Here is a 17,555-nt window from a genome sequence, read left to right as displayed (position 1 = left end):
TCTTAGCAAATGGAAATATATGTAGATATTTATTATATAAAAAATATGGTTTACCATGATCTTTCACTTATTAAAAAAAAAACTAAGAAAAGGCTATTTTACATTATACATTTTCACCATATTAAAAAATAAATTTAAAAATCTTTAATGTATTGTGACTTTTAGTTTAAAAGGGAACTCATTAAGATTTGAGACACTGCCAACAAGAGAAGAAAAATAAGACAAAAACAGGTAAGTAAATAATCCATTTAAACAAGAGACTTTTTAAAGTAAATTAATTCTAAACATAAGAAGTAAGTTTCTGTCCATTACATGCAGAGAAAATGGAGATGAGTCCAACAGTCCATAAACTCACCCTATAAATTAATAAATACTTTTATATTTGAAAAAAATACTATTAATAGACACAAAATAATATTAAAAATATTAAGAAGTTGCCTCATGGCACTAGGCATATTTTTCTTTCTTTAACTACTGTAACCTGGCAGAGTTAGAAAATGCTTTAAAAAACTAAGTTCCCAAATTAACACTAGGAACATTTTTCAGTTTCTAAGGAGCAGAGCCAGAAATCTCAAGTATATTTTCCAACTTCACTTCATTGCCTTGTCAATTAACACCTCCCTCAAAGAGATGGAAAATCAGGTATGTCTTGTGTGAATGCATAAAACAGCAATTGGTTTTGCTCAATGACTTTATTTGCTATTTGAGAAAGTGCCTGTGATAAATATATAAATAAACCAATATACTCGAAGCCTAACTACCTCTCACCATTTCACTCCCTCTCCATATGACAAAAATCCAGATTGGAGAATTAATGTCGCTTATTTGCCAATACCTGATTTTTCCCATCTGTTCCTTAAAAAGTAAGGAGTTTTCTGCCAAATACTTTGTGATTTTTTTAGATAAACACATATATATCCAAGTAGAGTGGGCAGTTAAGAGTTCCCCTTGACTACATAATCCATTTGGCCCATTTCTACAGGCAAAATGACAATACTAATGCTACCAGAAAAACTACTTAAGAACTGAAAGTGTACCAGAAATGGGGTTTAAGGGAGTGAAATGCCAGTTTGTTCATTCAGTTTAGTAGGTAAATCAAGAGTGATTATTTTGAAAAAATGCCATGCTAAACATTATGGCAAATTCAAGGACATATCTTCTGGTCTCTGTTCTCAGTAAGTTTATTATCTAGTAAGATCTACAGCCATAGCTTTTCTGGCCTTTTTTACCCTATTCCCAACCTAAATAATTTCTCTTCAAAACAGTACACACCAAGATAATTCAATCAGAAATTTCAGAACAGAAGTTTGACTTTCAGAGAACTATATCACATTTACTCTACCTGTTTTGCACAGCATCTGCAGCTACCAGAAAATTTCCTCATGATATTTTCAAGGTCTAAGGCCCGTTCAGGACATGCTCTCTCTCTTCTTGTCACATTTCCACGACAGAGGGGACAATGTATTCCACTTTCTCTCATTGCAGTCAGGAAACACTTTCTACAGAAACTAAACCAAACATATGTGACACATTACTACAGGAAAAAGTACTCTTTTCATTTTGATGATTAAACACAGCAGTTATGAATATGTAATAATGCTAGGGTATTTGTATGTCAATAAATCTAGAATTTTTAAACTATATATTAATTTCTCAGTATAAAACTAGTGTCTGGACTAGATGGGAATATAAAAGAAGCTACACATAAGTCTTTTAACTTTTAACATAATACAGGAAAAATAGATATTGTATAACATTATTAGAGAAAGCATGGTACAAAAGAGTGACTGAATCTTACCTTGTGTTGCTTAGCAGCTGTGTGATTTTTAGGCAACACACTCCCTAACAAAATGAGAATGGACCACACATGAGCTTTTTGTCTCAAACTGATATACTTCAAGATGTTGTTCTACATGATATGAATATGTCTCCTACAGAAACCTATTTCAGAAATTGAAGTATTCAAAGCAATTAAGGTTTCTCTGCTACAGAAACCAAATGATGCCCAAACTTCTGTGGTCAAGATATATGAAAATTCCCACAATATGCAATGGAACATAATTTGAGAAATACTTGGGAATCCATCTAGTCCTAAATATATATAACCAACATTCTAATTGCAACCAAATTCACCAAAATCTTCTCCCCTGACCTAAACAAATACCGCAAGTTGAATCTCTTGCTTTTAGACAAAACAGATAAAAATCACAGCTTTCTCTACCTGGGATCCAGAATCATTTAATCCAAACCCCTATAAATACAAATACAAATCTTTCACATCTATACTATCAAAAGTGGAGAGGTAAAAGTATGATAACATATCACTCTGAGTTTCTCAACTATGTAGCACTGAACAAGTGACTCTTTTTTAAAATTAGTTTCCTCACACATACAATAATGTTTTTGTGTATACTTGACAGGCTTGTTCAGAGGATTAAGACAGGTCATGTAGTCTTACTACATGTATAAAAACACTTACTACAGTACTTTCGACAGTCAGGAAAGTGCTCAATAAATATAAGGTAACATCACAAAGGTAGCACAGAAGAGATCACAATACACTAAAACATTAAAAATACTCATCATAACCAAGAGTCAAAGAAATACAAAACAAACTAGATGGGAGATTTTTTATTCAGTTGTCAAAACACTGATTTTTAAAAATAATAATAATACACAGACATAAAGGAGAGAAAATTTATAAGTGCTCTGTATTTCTAAACTGCAACTTGCCAATAAATAACAAAATCCTTACAGAAGGTGTTCCTAAACTCTGAATGCCATTTTCAGCTTTAATAACTACAGTTACAAAAACCATCATCTTTAAATTTAATTGTTTAGATTAAAAACTGAAATTTTGTTTACATTTTTTGGTAAATTTTTAGTACAACATATCTCAATTCTTTATTTCAATGTTTGCATTCTTTAATCAGAAGGACTGTTAAAAAGAAAGAAGGAGAGGAAGAGTCAAACAAAAAAAACCCCTTAAGACTAACTGGAACAATAGTCTAGATCATGATACGGTCTACATTAAAGGAGAGGTAGGAAGGAGGAATAGAGGATCACTATTTTAGAAACATAGTTATCAATGTCTATGATCCTGTATGAAGGGAATGTCCTAAGTTAAAAAATAAAATATGACTTTTTGACAATTACTTGTGGGAGAATGAGAAAGAAAAGCATTTCTGATTTTGAAGACTGAGTAAAAAGTAACTGTATTAACCAAGTTAAGAAACACTGGAAGAGAAGAGTGAGTAAAAGGTGACAGTATTAACCAAGTTGAGAAATACTGGAAAAGTTGGTTTGACAGAAAAGTACAAATGTAAAGCACCTACAAAAACCTCAATGCACAATATCCAGTAAACAAGTAGAAAGATGGATATGAAAATTAGGGAGAATATATGGAGAGCAGACAAGGTGAGACAAACACTAAAGAAACAATCTAGAGAAATATAAACATTTAAAGGAAGGTTTGAAGAACCAGAAGAACTAACAGTAAATACTGTTATAGAAGCCCAGTCTAGTAAACTAACAAAAAGAAATAGTAATTAAATAGATAAAGGTAAAGCCATCACCAAACTATTAAGCTTAACATTTCTCTTTAAATAAAAATTGAAACTGCCAGGCTTCCCTAGTGGCTCAGTGCTAAAGAATCCACCTGCCAATGTGGGAGACACAGGTTCCACCCCAGATCCAAGAAGATCCCACCTGCCACAGAGCAACTAAGCCCATGTGCTATAACTACTAAGCCTGTGTTCTGGAGCCCAGGAGCCACAACTACTGAGCCCATGTGCCACAACTAAAGAGTCAATGTGCAGCAACTACCGAAGAACAGGCATGGCTTCTCTTCATGCTTCACAAGAGAAGCCACAGCAATGAGAAGCCTGCACACGGCAACTGGAGAGTAGCTCCCATTCACCGCGATTAGGAAAAAAAAACGCCCACACAGCAACAAAGCCCCAGTAGAGCCATCAATAGATATACATAAAAAATTATTTTTTTGAGAAACTGTAACTAAGTTCGTATTAACAAAATTCATTACAAAAAAGATAACCATGCATAAAATTGATGGAGCATGAATGAACAAAATGAAGCAAGTTAGAATAACTATCAGCAGGTAAATTAGTCAATATGCTGGCTAACTTAATTAACTACAAATAAAATATAAACACAGAATAAAAGATTTTTTGAAACTTGATGTACAAACAAAAGTTGTATTGGGGGGAGCAAATGGAATAAAGCATAATTTCAAAGTACACTTATTCAATATCTAAAAGAGTATCAATCTGATGACACTACATACCTGCCAGAATGACCAAAATGAAAACAGTGGAAAATAACAAGTGTTGAGAAGGATGTGAAACCAACCTAAATTTGCATTTGATGCTATAAAAGTATAAACTGATATGAATATTTTAAAGATTAATACAACCATTTGGCAGAATCTAATATAGACCAGTGGGCTTCCCCCATGGCTCAACAGTAAAGAATCTGCCTGCCATGCAGGAGCCTCAAGAGATTAGAGTTTAATCCCTACATCAGGAAGAACCCCTGGAGAAGGGGATGGCAACCTACTCCAGTATTCTTGCCTGGAGAATCTCATGGACACAGAAGCCCGGCGGGCAGTCCATGGGATCACAAAGAGTCAGACATGACTGAAGCAACTTAGCACACACAATTACAGACCAGCAATTTCACTCCAAAGTATATACCCAACTGATTTGCATATATGATCAGAAGAAATGTCCTGGGAAGTTCACTGCCACACTATATGTAACAGCCAACAACACAAATGTCCATCAACAGAATAATGCATAAGCAATTACAGCATATCCACAAAATGGAAACTCTAATATACTGCAATGAGAATGAATTCAGATGAACAATGTTGAGCTTTGGAAGCCAGATACGAAAGACTACGAAGTGCATGATTCTACTCTTACAAAGATCAAAGAGCAGGTAAGACTACTGTTAAAAGTCAGAACCACGGTGTCCTGAAGAAATGGATATACAGCTCGGAGAAGTGAGGAGTTTCTAAAGTGCTGGTGATGGAGTCTGGAGTTCTGTTGTTTGACACGGGTGTTAAATACACAGATGTGCTTGGTATGAAAAACATTCGCTGAGCTGGAATTAAATTTTCTCAATTAGGAGTAAAAATGGGGTAAATATGTTTAAACTACAAACAAAAAGCCCATCTGGGCTCTTTACTGTATATTCGACTGAGCATATCTATCTTTCCAACCAGGGATCAAACCCAGGTCTCCTGCATTGCAAGCAGATAATTTACCACGGAGCCACCAGGAAACCAAATGGATACAAAAACAATATGCTGTCTACTAGAGACCCACCTCAAACCTAGGGACACATACAGACAAAGTGAGGGGCTGGAAAAAGATATTTCATGCAAATGGAGATCAAAAGAAAGTAGGAGTAGCAATACTCGTATCAGATAAAATAGACTTTTAAGACTATGACAAGAGACAAAGAAGGACACTACACAATGATCAGGGAATCAACCCAAGAATAAATATAATAATTGTAAACATATATGCACCCAACATAGGAGCACCTCAATATGTAAGGCAAATGCTAACAAGTATGAAAGAGGAAATTAACAGTAGCATAGTAATAGTGGGGGACTTTAATACCCCACTTACACCTATGGATAAAACAACCAAACAGAAAATTAGCAAGGAAACACAAGCTCTAAATGATACAATAGACCAATTACATCTAGTTGATATCTACAGGGCATTTCACCCCAAAACAATGGATTTCACCTTTCTCTCAAGTGCACACGGAACATTCTCCAGGAGAGATCACATCCTGGGCCACAAATCTACCCATGGTAAATTTTAAAAATTGAAATGATTTCAAGCATCTTTCCTGATCACAATGTGGTAAGATTAAATATCAACTACAGAAAGGAAAAAAAAAAAACTACAAAAAACACAAACATATGGAGGCTAAACAACACGCTCCTGAATAACCAACTGATCACAGAAGAAATCAAAAAGGAAATCAAAATATGCATAGAAACAAATGAAAATGAAAACACAACAACACCTATGGGATTCAGTAAAAGCAGTGCTAAGAGGGAGGTTCATAGCAATACAAGCTTACCTCAGGAAAGAAGAAACATCAAATAAGCAACCGAACTTCACACCTAAAGCAACTAGAAAAAGAAGAAAAGAAGAACCCCGAAGTTAATAGAAGGAAAGAAATCATAAAAATAAGAGCAGAAGTAAATGAAAAAGAAACTAAGGAGACTATAGCAAAGATCAACAAAATTAAAAGCTGGCTCTTTGAGAAGATAAATAAAATTTTAGACAAACTGTTAGCCAGACTCATCAAGAAAAAAAAGGAGAAGAATCAAATCAATAAAGTTAGAAATGAAAATGGAGAACACAAATACAAAAGATCATAAGAGACTACTATGAGAAACTATATGCCAAAAAATGCGCAACTTGGAAGAAATGGACAAATTCTTAGAAAACTATAACCTTCCAAAACTGAGCCAGGAAGAAATAGAAAATCTAAACAGACCAATCACAAGCACGGACATCAAAACTGTAATAAAAAATCTTCCAACAAGCAAAAGCTCAGGACCAGATAGGATCACAGGTGAATTCCATCAAAAATTTAGAGACGTGCTAACACCTAATCTAATCAAACTCTTCCAGAAAACTGCAGAGAAGGCAAACTCCCAAACTCATTCTATGAGGCCACCATCACCTTGATACCAAAACCAGACAAAGATGCCATGAAAAAAGAAAACTACAGGCCATTATCACTGATGAACAAAGATGCAAACATCCTCAACAAAATTCTAGCAAACAGAATCCAGCAACATATTAAAAAGATCATAGATCATGACCAAGTGGGCCTTATTCCAGGGATACAAGAATTCTTCAATATTCACAAATCAATCAATGTGATACATCATATTAACAAATTGAAAATCAAAAACCATACGATTAACTCAATAATGCAGGGAAAGCCTTTGACAAAATTCAATACCCATTTATAATAAAAACGATCCAGAAGACAGGCATAGAAAGAACATGGTGGTGGTTTAGTCACTAAGTCGTGTCCAACTCTTGTGATCCCGTGGACTGTAGCCTGCCAGGCTCCTCTGTCCATGGGATTCTCCTTTGCAAGAATACTGGAGTGGGTTGCCATTTTCTCCTCCACATGATCTTCCCAAACCGGGAATCAAACCCAGGTCTCCTGTATTGCAGGCAGATTCTTTACCAACTGAGCTATTAGGGAAGCCCCCACCTCAACATAATAAAAGCCATATACAACAAACCCAGAGCAAACATTATCCTCAATGGCAAAAAATTGAAAGCATTTTCTCTAAAATTAGGAACAAGACAAGGGTGGCCACGCTCACCACTACTATTCAACATAGTTTTGGAAGTCCTAGCCACAGCAATCTGAGAGGAAAAAGAAATAAAAGGAATCCAGACTGGAAAAGAAGCAGCAAAACTCTCAGTGTTTGCAGAGGACATGATCCTCTACAAAGAAAACCTTAAAGACACCACCAAAAAATTACTAGAGCTAATCAATGAATATACTAAAATTACAGGATATAAAATTAATACACAGAAATTCCTCACATTTCTATACACTAACAATGAAAAAACAGAGATATTAAGAAAACAATCCCATTTACCACTGCAATGAAAACAATAAAATATTTAGGAATAAATCTACCTAAAGAAACAAAAGATCTAATATAGAAAACTATAAAACACTGATGAAAGAATCAAAGATGACACAAATAGATGGAGAAATAAGCCATATTCGTGAATTGGAAAAATCAATATACTGAAAAGGAGTTTATTACCCAAAGCAATCTATACATTCAATGCAATCCCTATCAAGCTACCAATGGTATTTTTCACAGATCTAGAACAAATAATTTCATAATTTGTATGGAAACACAAAAAACCTCAAATAGCCAAAGCAATCTTGAGAAAGAAGACTGGAACAAGAAGAATCAACTTTCCTGACTTCAGACTATACTGCAAACCTACAGCCATCAAGACAGTATGGTACTAGCACAAAGACAGAAATATAGATCAATGGAACAAAACAGAAAGCCCAGAGATAAATTCACACACCTATGGACACTTTATTACCTTTGACAAAGGAGGCAAAAATATGCATTGGAGAAAAGACAATCTTTTTAACAAGTGGTGCTGGGAAACTGGTCAACTACTTGTAAAACAATGAAACTAGAATACTTTCTAATACCATACACAAAAATAAATGCAAAATGGATTAAAAATCTAAATGTAAGACCAGAAACTATAGTACTCTTAGAGGAAAATATAGGCAGAACATTCTTTGATATAAATAGCTGCAAGATCCACTATGACCAACCTCCCAGAGCAATGGAAATGAAAGCAAAAATAAACAAATGGGACTTCAGTTCAGTTCAGTTTGGTCGCTCAGTCATGTTGGACTCTTTGCGACTCCATGAATGGCAGCACCCAGGCCTCCCTGTCCATCACCAACTCCCGGAGTTCAGTCAAACTCATGCCCATTGGGTCGGTGATGCCATCCAGCCATCTCATCCTCTGTCGTCCCCCTCCTCCTGCCCCCAATCCCTCCCACCATCAGAGTCTTTTCCTATCAGTCAACTCTTAGCATGAGGTGGCCAAAGTATTGGAGTTTCAGCTTTAGCATCAGTCTTTCCAATGAACACCCAGGACTGATCTCCTTTAGGATGGACTGGTTAGACCTCCTTGCAGTCCAAGGGACTCTCAAGAGTCTTCTCCAACACTACAGCTCAAAAGCATCAATTCTTTGGCACTCAGCTTTCTTCACAGTCCAACTCTCACATCCATACATGACCACTGGAAAAACCACAACCTTGACGAGACAGACCTTTGTTGGAAAAGTAATGTCTCTGCTTTTGAATATGCTATCTAGGTTGGTCCTAACTTTCCTTCCAAGGAGTAAACGTCTTTTAATTTCATGGCTGCAATCACCATCTGCAGTGATTTTCAAGCCCCCCAAAATAAAATCTGACACTGTTTCCACTGTTTCCCCATCTATTTCCCATGAAGTAATGGGACCATATGCCATGACCTTCGTTTTCTGAATGTTGAGCTTTAAGCCAACTTTTCTACTCTCCTCTTTCACTTTCATCAGGAGGCTTTTTAGCTCCTCTTCACTTTCTGCCATAAGCGTGGTATCATCTGCATATCTGAGGTTATTGACATTTCTCCCAGCAATCTTGATTCCAGCTTGTGCTTCTTCCAGCCCAGCGTTTCTCATGATGTACTCTGCATATAAGTTAAATAAGCAGGGTGACAATATACAGCCTTGACGTTCTCCTTTTCCTATTTGGAACCAGTCTGTTGCTCCATGTTCAGTTCTAACTGTTGCTTCCTGACCTGCATACAGATTTCTCAAGAAGCAGGTCAGGTAGTCTGGTATTCCCAACTCTTTCAGAATTTCCCACAGTTTATTGTGATCCACAAAGTCAAAGGCTCTGGCATAGTCAATAAAGCAGAAATGGATGTTTTCTGGAAGTCTCTTGCTTTTTCCATGATCCAGCAGATGTTGGCAATTTGATCTCCAGTTCCTCTGCCTTTTCTAAAACCAGCTTGAACATCTCAAAGTTCACGGTTCACATATTGCTGAAGCCTGGCTTGGAGGATTTTGAGCATTACTTTAGTAGCGTGTGAGATGAGTGCAATTGTGTGGTAGTTTGAGCATTCTTTGGCATTGCCTTCCTTTGGGATTGGAATGCAGACTGACCTTTTCCAGTCCTGTAGGCACTGCTGAATTTTCCAAATTTGCTGGCATATTGATGCAGCACTTTCACAGCATCATCTTTCAGGATTTGAAATAGCTCAACTGGAATTCCATCACCTCCACTAGCTTTGTTCATAGTGATGCTTTCTAAGGCCCACTTGACTTCACATTCCAGGATGTCTGGCTCTAGGTGAGTGATCACACCATCATGATTATCTGGATCGTGAAGATTTTTTTTCTACAGTTCTTGTGTGTATTCTTGCCACTTCTTCTTAATATCTTCTGCTTCTGTTAGGTCCATACCATTTCTGTCCTTTATCGAGCCCATGTTTACATGAAATGTTCCCTTGGTATCTCTAATTTTCTTGAAGAGATTTCTAGTCTTTCTCATTCTGTTGTTTTCCTCTATTTCTTTGCATTGATTGCTGAGGAAGGCTTTCTTATCTCTCCTTGCAATTATTTGGAACTCTGCATTCAGATGCTTATATTTTTCCTTTTCTCCTTCACTTTTCACTTCTCTGCTTTTCACAGCTATCTGTAAAGCCTCCCCAGACAGCCATTTTGCTTTTTTGCATTTCTTTTTCTTGGGGATGGTCTTGATCCCTGTTCCCCTGTAAAACGTCATGAACCTCTGTCCGTAGTTCATCAGGCACTCTATCAGATCTAGTCCCTTAAATCTATTTCTTACTTCCACTGTATAATCATAAGGGATTTGATTTAGGTCATACCTAAATGATTTAGTGGTTTTCCCTCCTTCTTCAATTTAAGTCTGAATCTGGCAATAAGGAGTTCATGATCTGAGCCACTGTCAGCTCCTGGTCTTGTTTTTGTTGACTGTATAGAGCTTCTCCATCTTTGCCTGCAAATAATAGAATCAATCTGATTTCGGTGTTGCCCATCTGGTGATGTCCATGTGTACAGTCTTCTCTTGTGTTGTTGGAAGACAGTGTTTGCTATGACCAGTATGTACTCTTGGCAAAACTCTATTATCCTTTGCCCTGCTTATTCCATACTCCAAAGCCAAATTTGCCTGTTCCTCCAGGTGTTTCTTGACTTCCTACTTTTGCATTCCAGTCCCCTATAATGAAAAGAACATCTTTTTTGGGTGTTAGTTCTAAAAGGTCTTGTAGGTCTTCATAGAACCGTTCAACTTCAGCTTCTTCAGCGTTACTGGTTGGGGTATAGGCTTGGATTACCGTGATATTGAATGGTTTGCCTTGGAAACGAACAGAGACCACTCTGTCGTTTTTGAGATTGCATCCAAATACTGCATTTCAGACTCTTGTTGACCATGATGGCTACTCCATTTCTTCTGAGGGATTCCTGCCCACAGTAGTAGATATAATGGTCATCTGAGTTAAATTCACCCATTCCAGTTCATTTTAGTTCACTGATTCCTAGAATGTCGACGTTCACTCTTGCCATCTCCTGGTTGACCACTTCCAATTTGCTCTGATTCATGGACCTGACATTCCACGTTCCTATGCAATACTGTTCTTACAGCATCAGACCTTGCTTCTGTCACCAGTCACATCCACAACTGGGTATTGTTTTTGCTTTGGCTCCATCCCTTCATTTTTTCTGGAGTTATTTCTCCATTTATCTCCAGTAGCATATTGGGCACCTAGTGACCCAGGGAGTTCCTCTTTCAGTATACTATCATTTTGCCTTTTCATACTGTTCATGGGGTTCTCAAGTCAAGAATACTGAAATGGTTTGCCATTCCCGACCTAACTGATCTTAAAAGCTTTTGCACAGCAAAGGAAACTATAAGCAAGGTGAAAATCCAGCCTTCAAAATGGGAGAAAATAATAGCAAATGAAACACCCAACAAAGAATTAATCTCCAACGTATACAAGCAGCTTAGACAGTTCAACACCAGAAAAACGAACCCCATCAAAAAAGTGGGCTAAAGAGCTAAATAGACATTTCTCCAAAGAAGACATACAGATGGCTAATAAACACATGAAAAGATGCTTAACATGAATCATTATTAGAGAAATGCAAATGAAAACCACAATGAGGTATCATCTCACAACAGTCAGAATGGCCACCATCAAAAGTCTACGAACAATAAATGCTGGAGAGAAGGCAATCCTCTTACACTGTTGGTGGGAACGCAAACTGGTACAGCCACTATGGAGAACAGTGTGGAGATTCCTTAAAAAACTGGAAATAGAACTTCCATACAACCCAGCAATCCCACTGCTGGGCGTACACACCAAGGAAACCAGAACTGAAAGACAAATGTACCCCAATGTTCATTGAGCACTTATAAACAGTTCATTGAGCTGTTTACAACAGCTAAGACATGGAAGCAACCTAGATATCCATCAGCAGATGAATGGCTAAGGAAGTTGGGGTACATATACACAGTGGAATATTACTCAGCTATAAAAAGGAATGCATTTGAATCAGTTCTAATGAGGAGGATGAAACTGGTGTCTATCGTACAGAGTGAAGTAAGTCAGAAAAAGAAACACCAATACAGTTTATTAATGCATGTATATGGAATTTAGAAAGACGGTAACAACGATTCTGTATGAAAGGCAGCAAAAGAGACAGATGTAAAGAACAGACTTTTGGACTTTGGGATAAGGCAAGGGTGGAATGATTTGAGAGAATATCACTGAAACATGCATATTACCATATGTAAAAGAGATGACCAGGGCAAGTTCAATGCATGAAGCAGGGTACTCAAAGCCGGTACTCTGAGGCAGCTTAGAGGAATGGGGTGAAGAGGGAAGTGGGAGGGGGATTCCGGATAGGGGGTCACATGTGCACCAGTGGCTGATTCATGTCAATATGTGGCAAAAACCACCACAATACTGTAAGGTAATTATCCTTAGTCACGTCTGACTCTTTGTGACCCCATGGACTGCAGCACGCCAGGCCTCCCTGTCCATCACCATCACCATCACCCAGAGCTTGCTCAAACTCATGTCCATAGAGTCGGTAATGCCATCCAACCATCTCATTCTCCATCGTCCCAGTCTCCTCCTGCCTTCAATTTTTCCCAGTACCAGAGACTTTTCCAATGAGTCAGTTCTTCACATCAGGTGGCCAAAGTATTGGAGTTTCAGCTTCAATATCCGTCCTTCCAATGAATATTCAGGACTGACTTCTTTTAGGATGGACTGCTTTGATCTCCTTGCAGTCCAAGGGACTCTCAAGAGTTTTCTCCAACACCACAGTCCAAAAGCATCAATTCTTTGGTGCTCAGCTTTCTTTATAGTTCAACTGTCACATCCACACATGACTACTGGAAAAACCATAGATTTGACTATACAGACCTCTGTCAGCTAAGTAATGTCTCTGCTTTTTAATATGCTGTGTAGGTTGGTCATAGCTTTTCTTCCAAGGAGTACGCAATCTTATCATTTCATGGCTGCAGTCACCATCTGCAGTGATTTTGGAGACCAAAAAAATAAAGTCTATCGCTGTTTCCATTGTTTCCCCATCTATTTGCCATGGACTGATGGGACTGGATGTCATGATATTAGTTTTTTGAATGTTGAGCTTTAAGCCAACTGTTTTACTCTCCTCTTTCATTTTCATCATGAGGCTCTGTGGTTTTTCTTCACTTTCTGCCACAAGGGTGGTGTCATCTGCATATCTGAGGTTATTGATATTTCTCCCAGCAATTTTGATTCCAGCTTGTGCTTCATCCAGCTCAGCATTTTGCATGATATACTCTGCATATAAGTTAAATAAGCAGGGTAACAATACACAGCCTTGACATACCCCTTCCCCAATTTGGAACCAGTCTGTTGTTCCACGTCTGGTTCTAACTCTTGCTTCTTGACCTGCATATAGATTTCTCAGGAGGCAGGTAGGGTGGTCTGGTATTCCCATCTCTTGAAAAATTTTCCACACTTTGTTGTGATCCACACAATCAAAAGCTTTGGCATAGTCAATAAAGCAGATGTTTTTCTGGAACTTGCTTATTTTATGATCCAATGGATACTGGCAATTTGACCTCTGGTTCCTCTGCCTCTTCTAAAACCAGCTTGAACATCTGACAGTTCATGGTTCACGTACTGTTGAAGCCTGGCTTGCAGAATTTTGAGCATTACTCTGCTAGTGTGTGAGATGAGTACAACTGTGTGTTAGTTTGAACATTCCTTGGCATTGCCTTTCTTTGGGATTGGAATGAAAACTGACCTTTTCCAGTCCTGTGGCCACTGCTCAGTTTTTCAAATTTGCTGGCATATTGAGTGCAGCACTTTCACAGCATCATCTTTCAGGATTTGAAATAGTTCAACTGGAATTCCATCAACTCCACTAGCTCTGTTCATAGTGATGCTTCCTAAGGCCCAGTGAAAACTGGTTCCATTTAAAAGGATGAAAAATTCTTCCCAACAATTGTCAGCTCTCATCTAAAGTTATGTTGGTGGCTGCAAAAAAGTTCATGACTATTTCTTTTATCCAACTGAAATGACCTTCTTTCTTATCATGCTATCTGAGTTATACTGTCTGATATTAATATTTCTATACCAGCATTCTTTGGGCTGACACACAAATATACTCAGAAAAGTTAGCACTTTTACTCTCTGAAAGACTCAGTTCTGGTAAAATTACACATGCATTCCTAGAAATTAGTGCACTATGCAAAGTCATCCAGTAAAAATCAAAGAGCTTACGGGAAAAATGGGACTGGGGCAAAACTCAAATGTGAACATCCAAAAGAATACTCTATGTAAAGTTTTAATTTAGCCTGAAAAAAGTACACACTACTCATTACAATAACTATGAAAGAGTATTTTAGCTTTATTTATGTTTTATATTCCCTAAGGGAAATGCTGTAAGCAAGTATGAACACAATTTTTATGTAACTATGCTACCATCTGTGTAAAAAAAGGGAGGGGAAAGAATATATGTTCAGAATATATGTTTCTGAAAGAATATATGTTTATGTATATGTAAAACTTCTGAAAAGATACCAGAAGTGGGCAGAGGTGGATGCAACAAGTGACAATAGGAATAAGATTTGGGGAAGTTCTCTGCTGGCCTAGTGGTTAGGATTTCACGCCTTCATTTCTGTGGCCTGGGTTCAATTCCTGGTCAAGGAACTGAGATCCTGCAAACCACGTCGCTTGGCCAAAAAAAAAACCCCTAAGTCAAATCTTAGTAACTAAGCACAGCTATCCTTTAAATAGATACTAAAACTACCTCTTAAAGACTGGTAAAAATATATCTTAGAAAGCAAAACTGATTTACAAAGGTGCAAAAACAGTTTAATGGAGGAAAGATAGACTTTTTAATAAATGATGCTAGAGCAACTGGAAATCCATAGACCAAAAAAATAAACTCCAAATTGCCCCTTTATATAAAGTTAACTCAAAACAGATCACAGACTGTAGTAAAGTGGGTAATGGCCATCCAAAGATATAGTCATTTCCTAATTCCCAGGACAAGATAGTATCACCTTATTTTATAAGAGATCTGATTACTGTTAAGGATTGGGGATGAAGAAATTAGCTGGGATTATCCAAATGGGTCCCAAATGCTACAAGTCTTTGTAAAAGAGGCAGAGGGAAATCTGACACAAACACACAGAAGAAAGCCATACTGAGATGGAGGCCAAGACTGGAGTGATGTGGCCCCCAGTTTTTCAAGGCTCTGCCAACACCCTGACTTTGGCCCACTGAAACTGATTTCAAACTTCTATCCTACAGAACTGTGAAAAAATTCATTTCTGTTGTTTTTAAGTCATCAAGTTTGTAATAATTTGTCATAGCAGTCCTAGGATACCAATTCACAGAGCAAAATGTAAAACATAAACCTTTTAGAAAAAGATAGAAAATATTTAGAATACAGAGCTAGAGAGTTCTTAAACTTAATGTTGAAAACACATTTCACAAGAGGAAAAATTGATAAAGTGGACATTATAGAAATCCTAAATGTTTGCTGTGCAAAGACTGTTAAAAAGACGAAAAGAGAATCCAAAGACTGGGAAGAAAAAATTGTAAATCATGTATCTAACAAAGGAGTAGTATCTAGAATACATAAAAAAAGTCTCAAAGCTCAAAAGGAAAAAGATAATCCAATTAAAAAACACAGGCAAAAGAAACTGAACAGATATAATGCTAATTTTACCTGAGAAGATATAGATACTAAACAAGCACATGAAAAGATGTTTAACATCATCAGCCATTCAGATATCACTGCACACATTGAAATGGGTTATTTTTAAAAATTGACAACATGAAATGCTGGTGAGGATACAAAGAAACTGGATCACTCATACATTGCTGGTGGAAATGTAAAATGGTACAAATACCATAGGAAATAATCTGGCATTTTCTTAAAAGATAAAACATGCAAGCACCATATGATCCACTAATTGTGTTCTTGGGCATTTATCCTAGAGGAATGAAAGTTTATGTTCACACAAAAATCTGTACATGATTATTTATAGCAGCTCTATTTAAAATAGTCAAAAACTGACTATTCCAGATTGCCTTCAATGGATCAATGTTTAATCAAAATGCAGTACATCCGTACCATGTAGGCATGCATATTCACCAATAAGAGGAAATGATGATAACACGTAAAAACCTGAATCTCTAGAGAATTGTGCTGAGGGAAAAAAAAAATCCCAAAAAGTTATATATTGTTTGATTCCATTTATATAACATTACATAACATTCTCTCTTTGGTAACGGCTCTATTGAAATATGAGGATGAGATGGCTGGATATGGCATCACCAATGCAATGGACATGAACTTGGGCAAACTTCGGGAGATGGTGAAGGACAGGGAGGCCTGGTGTGCTGCAGTCCATGGGGTCACAAAGAGACACAACTGGGCGACTGAACAACAACTATTGAGATAAAACTCATATACCATATACCCCATTCACCCATTTAAAGCGTACATTTCAGTGAGTTTTTATTTTTTTATTGTGTTTTACAGAGTTGCGCCATATTTAAGATTCTTGAAATGACAAAATTATGGAAATAGAGAACATGAGAACATTAGTGCTTGCCAAGGGTGAAGGAGGAACAGAGTAGAATCAAGAGGAAAGTGGGTGTGACTATACAAGAAATATAGGAAAAATCTTTGTGGTGATGGAAATGTTCTTTATCAATGAGATATCCTGGTTTTATTTACAAGACATTATGATTAAGGGAAACTGGGTCAGGGTACACAATTTGTGTATTATTTCTTACAACTACATGTGAATCTACAATAATCTCAAAATAAATAACTTATCCATATATTATAATGAATATTCACCTAATAATATGTTTTCAGTACTTACTATGTAACAGACACTAGGGATACATCAGGGAACAAAAGCGATGAAAATCCCTACCTTGATGGGACTTACAATCCCAAAACAGTTAACAAATCATATGATACTGTGCTAAAAATTAGCAAAACTTACTAATGAAAGTGAAAAATCCCCAAAGAATCAAATTAGAAGAATTCAAATATACTAAAGAGATTTTAGAAACAATAGAAAAGGAATGCCCTCTAAGAAATACTAAGGTCAACTAAATAGGCAAATTAATAACGATTCAAAACCATATCTTAGTAGATTCCAAGTAAGTCTGAAAATGGACAATTTTCTTTAGAAGACTCAACAAACAGAAAAAATGGACAGCATTATAACTTAGATAAAGGGAATCAAGTATCTCAAATCTGAAAGTATAATAAGATACAGTAATCTACCAAAACAAACAAAAGGCAGGAAAATAATGTAAAATAAGTAATAAATTACAATGAATTATTACTGAATCAGTCATAGAAATGACCACAAATGTACATAAAGC

The 17,555-nt window shown here is 36.8% G+C and overlaps 1 protein-coding gene across 2 annotated transcripts in view; it reads right to left on the bottom strand.

The window, feature by feature from the left end:
• Positions 1-17,555, bottom strand: part of RNF138 (ring finger protein 138) — a 40,835-nt gene that overhangs the window by 15,355 nt on the left and 7,925 nt on the right. For both annotated transcript variants that reach the window (XM_040264803.1, XM_040264802.1), the window contains exon 2: positions 1,343-1,508. In XM_040264803.1, coding sequence (XP_040120737.1) covers positions 1,343-1,508 — 166 coding nt within the window. The remainder of the gene's footprint in view (positions 1-1,342; positions 1,509-17,555) is intronic.

The sequence above is a fragment of the Oryx dammah genome, unplaced genomic scaffold, assembly GCF_014754425.2.
Source record: "Oryx dammah isolate SB20612 unplaced genomic scaffold, SCBI_Odam_1.1 HiC_scaffold_22, whole genome shotgun sequence".
Taxonomy (NCBI): Eukaryota; Metazoa; Chordata; class Mammalia; order Artiodactyla; family Bovidae; genus Oryx; species Oryx dammah.
The sequence above is the reverse complement of the archived record's forward strand: the minus strand, read 5'-3'. Positions and strand labels throughout refer to the sequence as shown.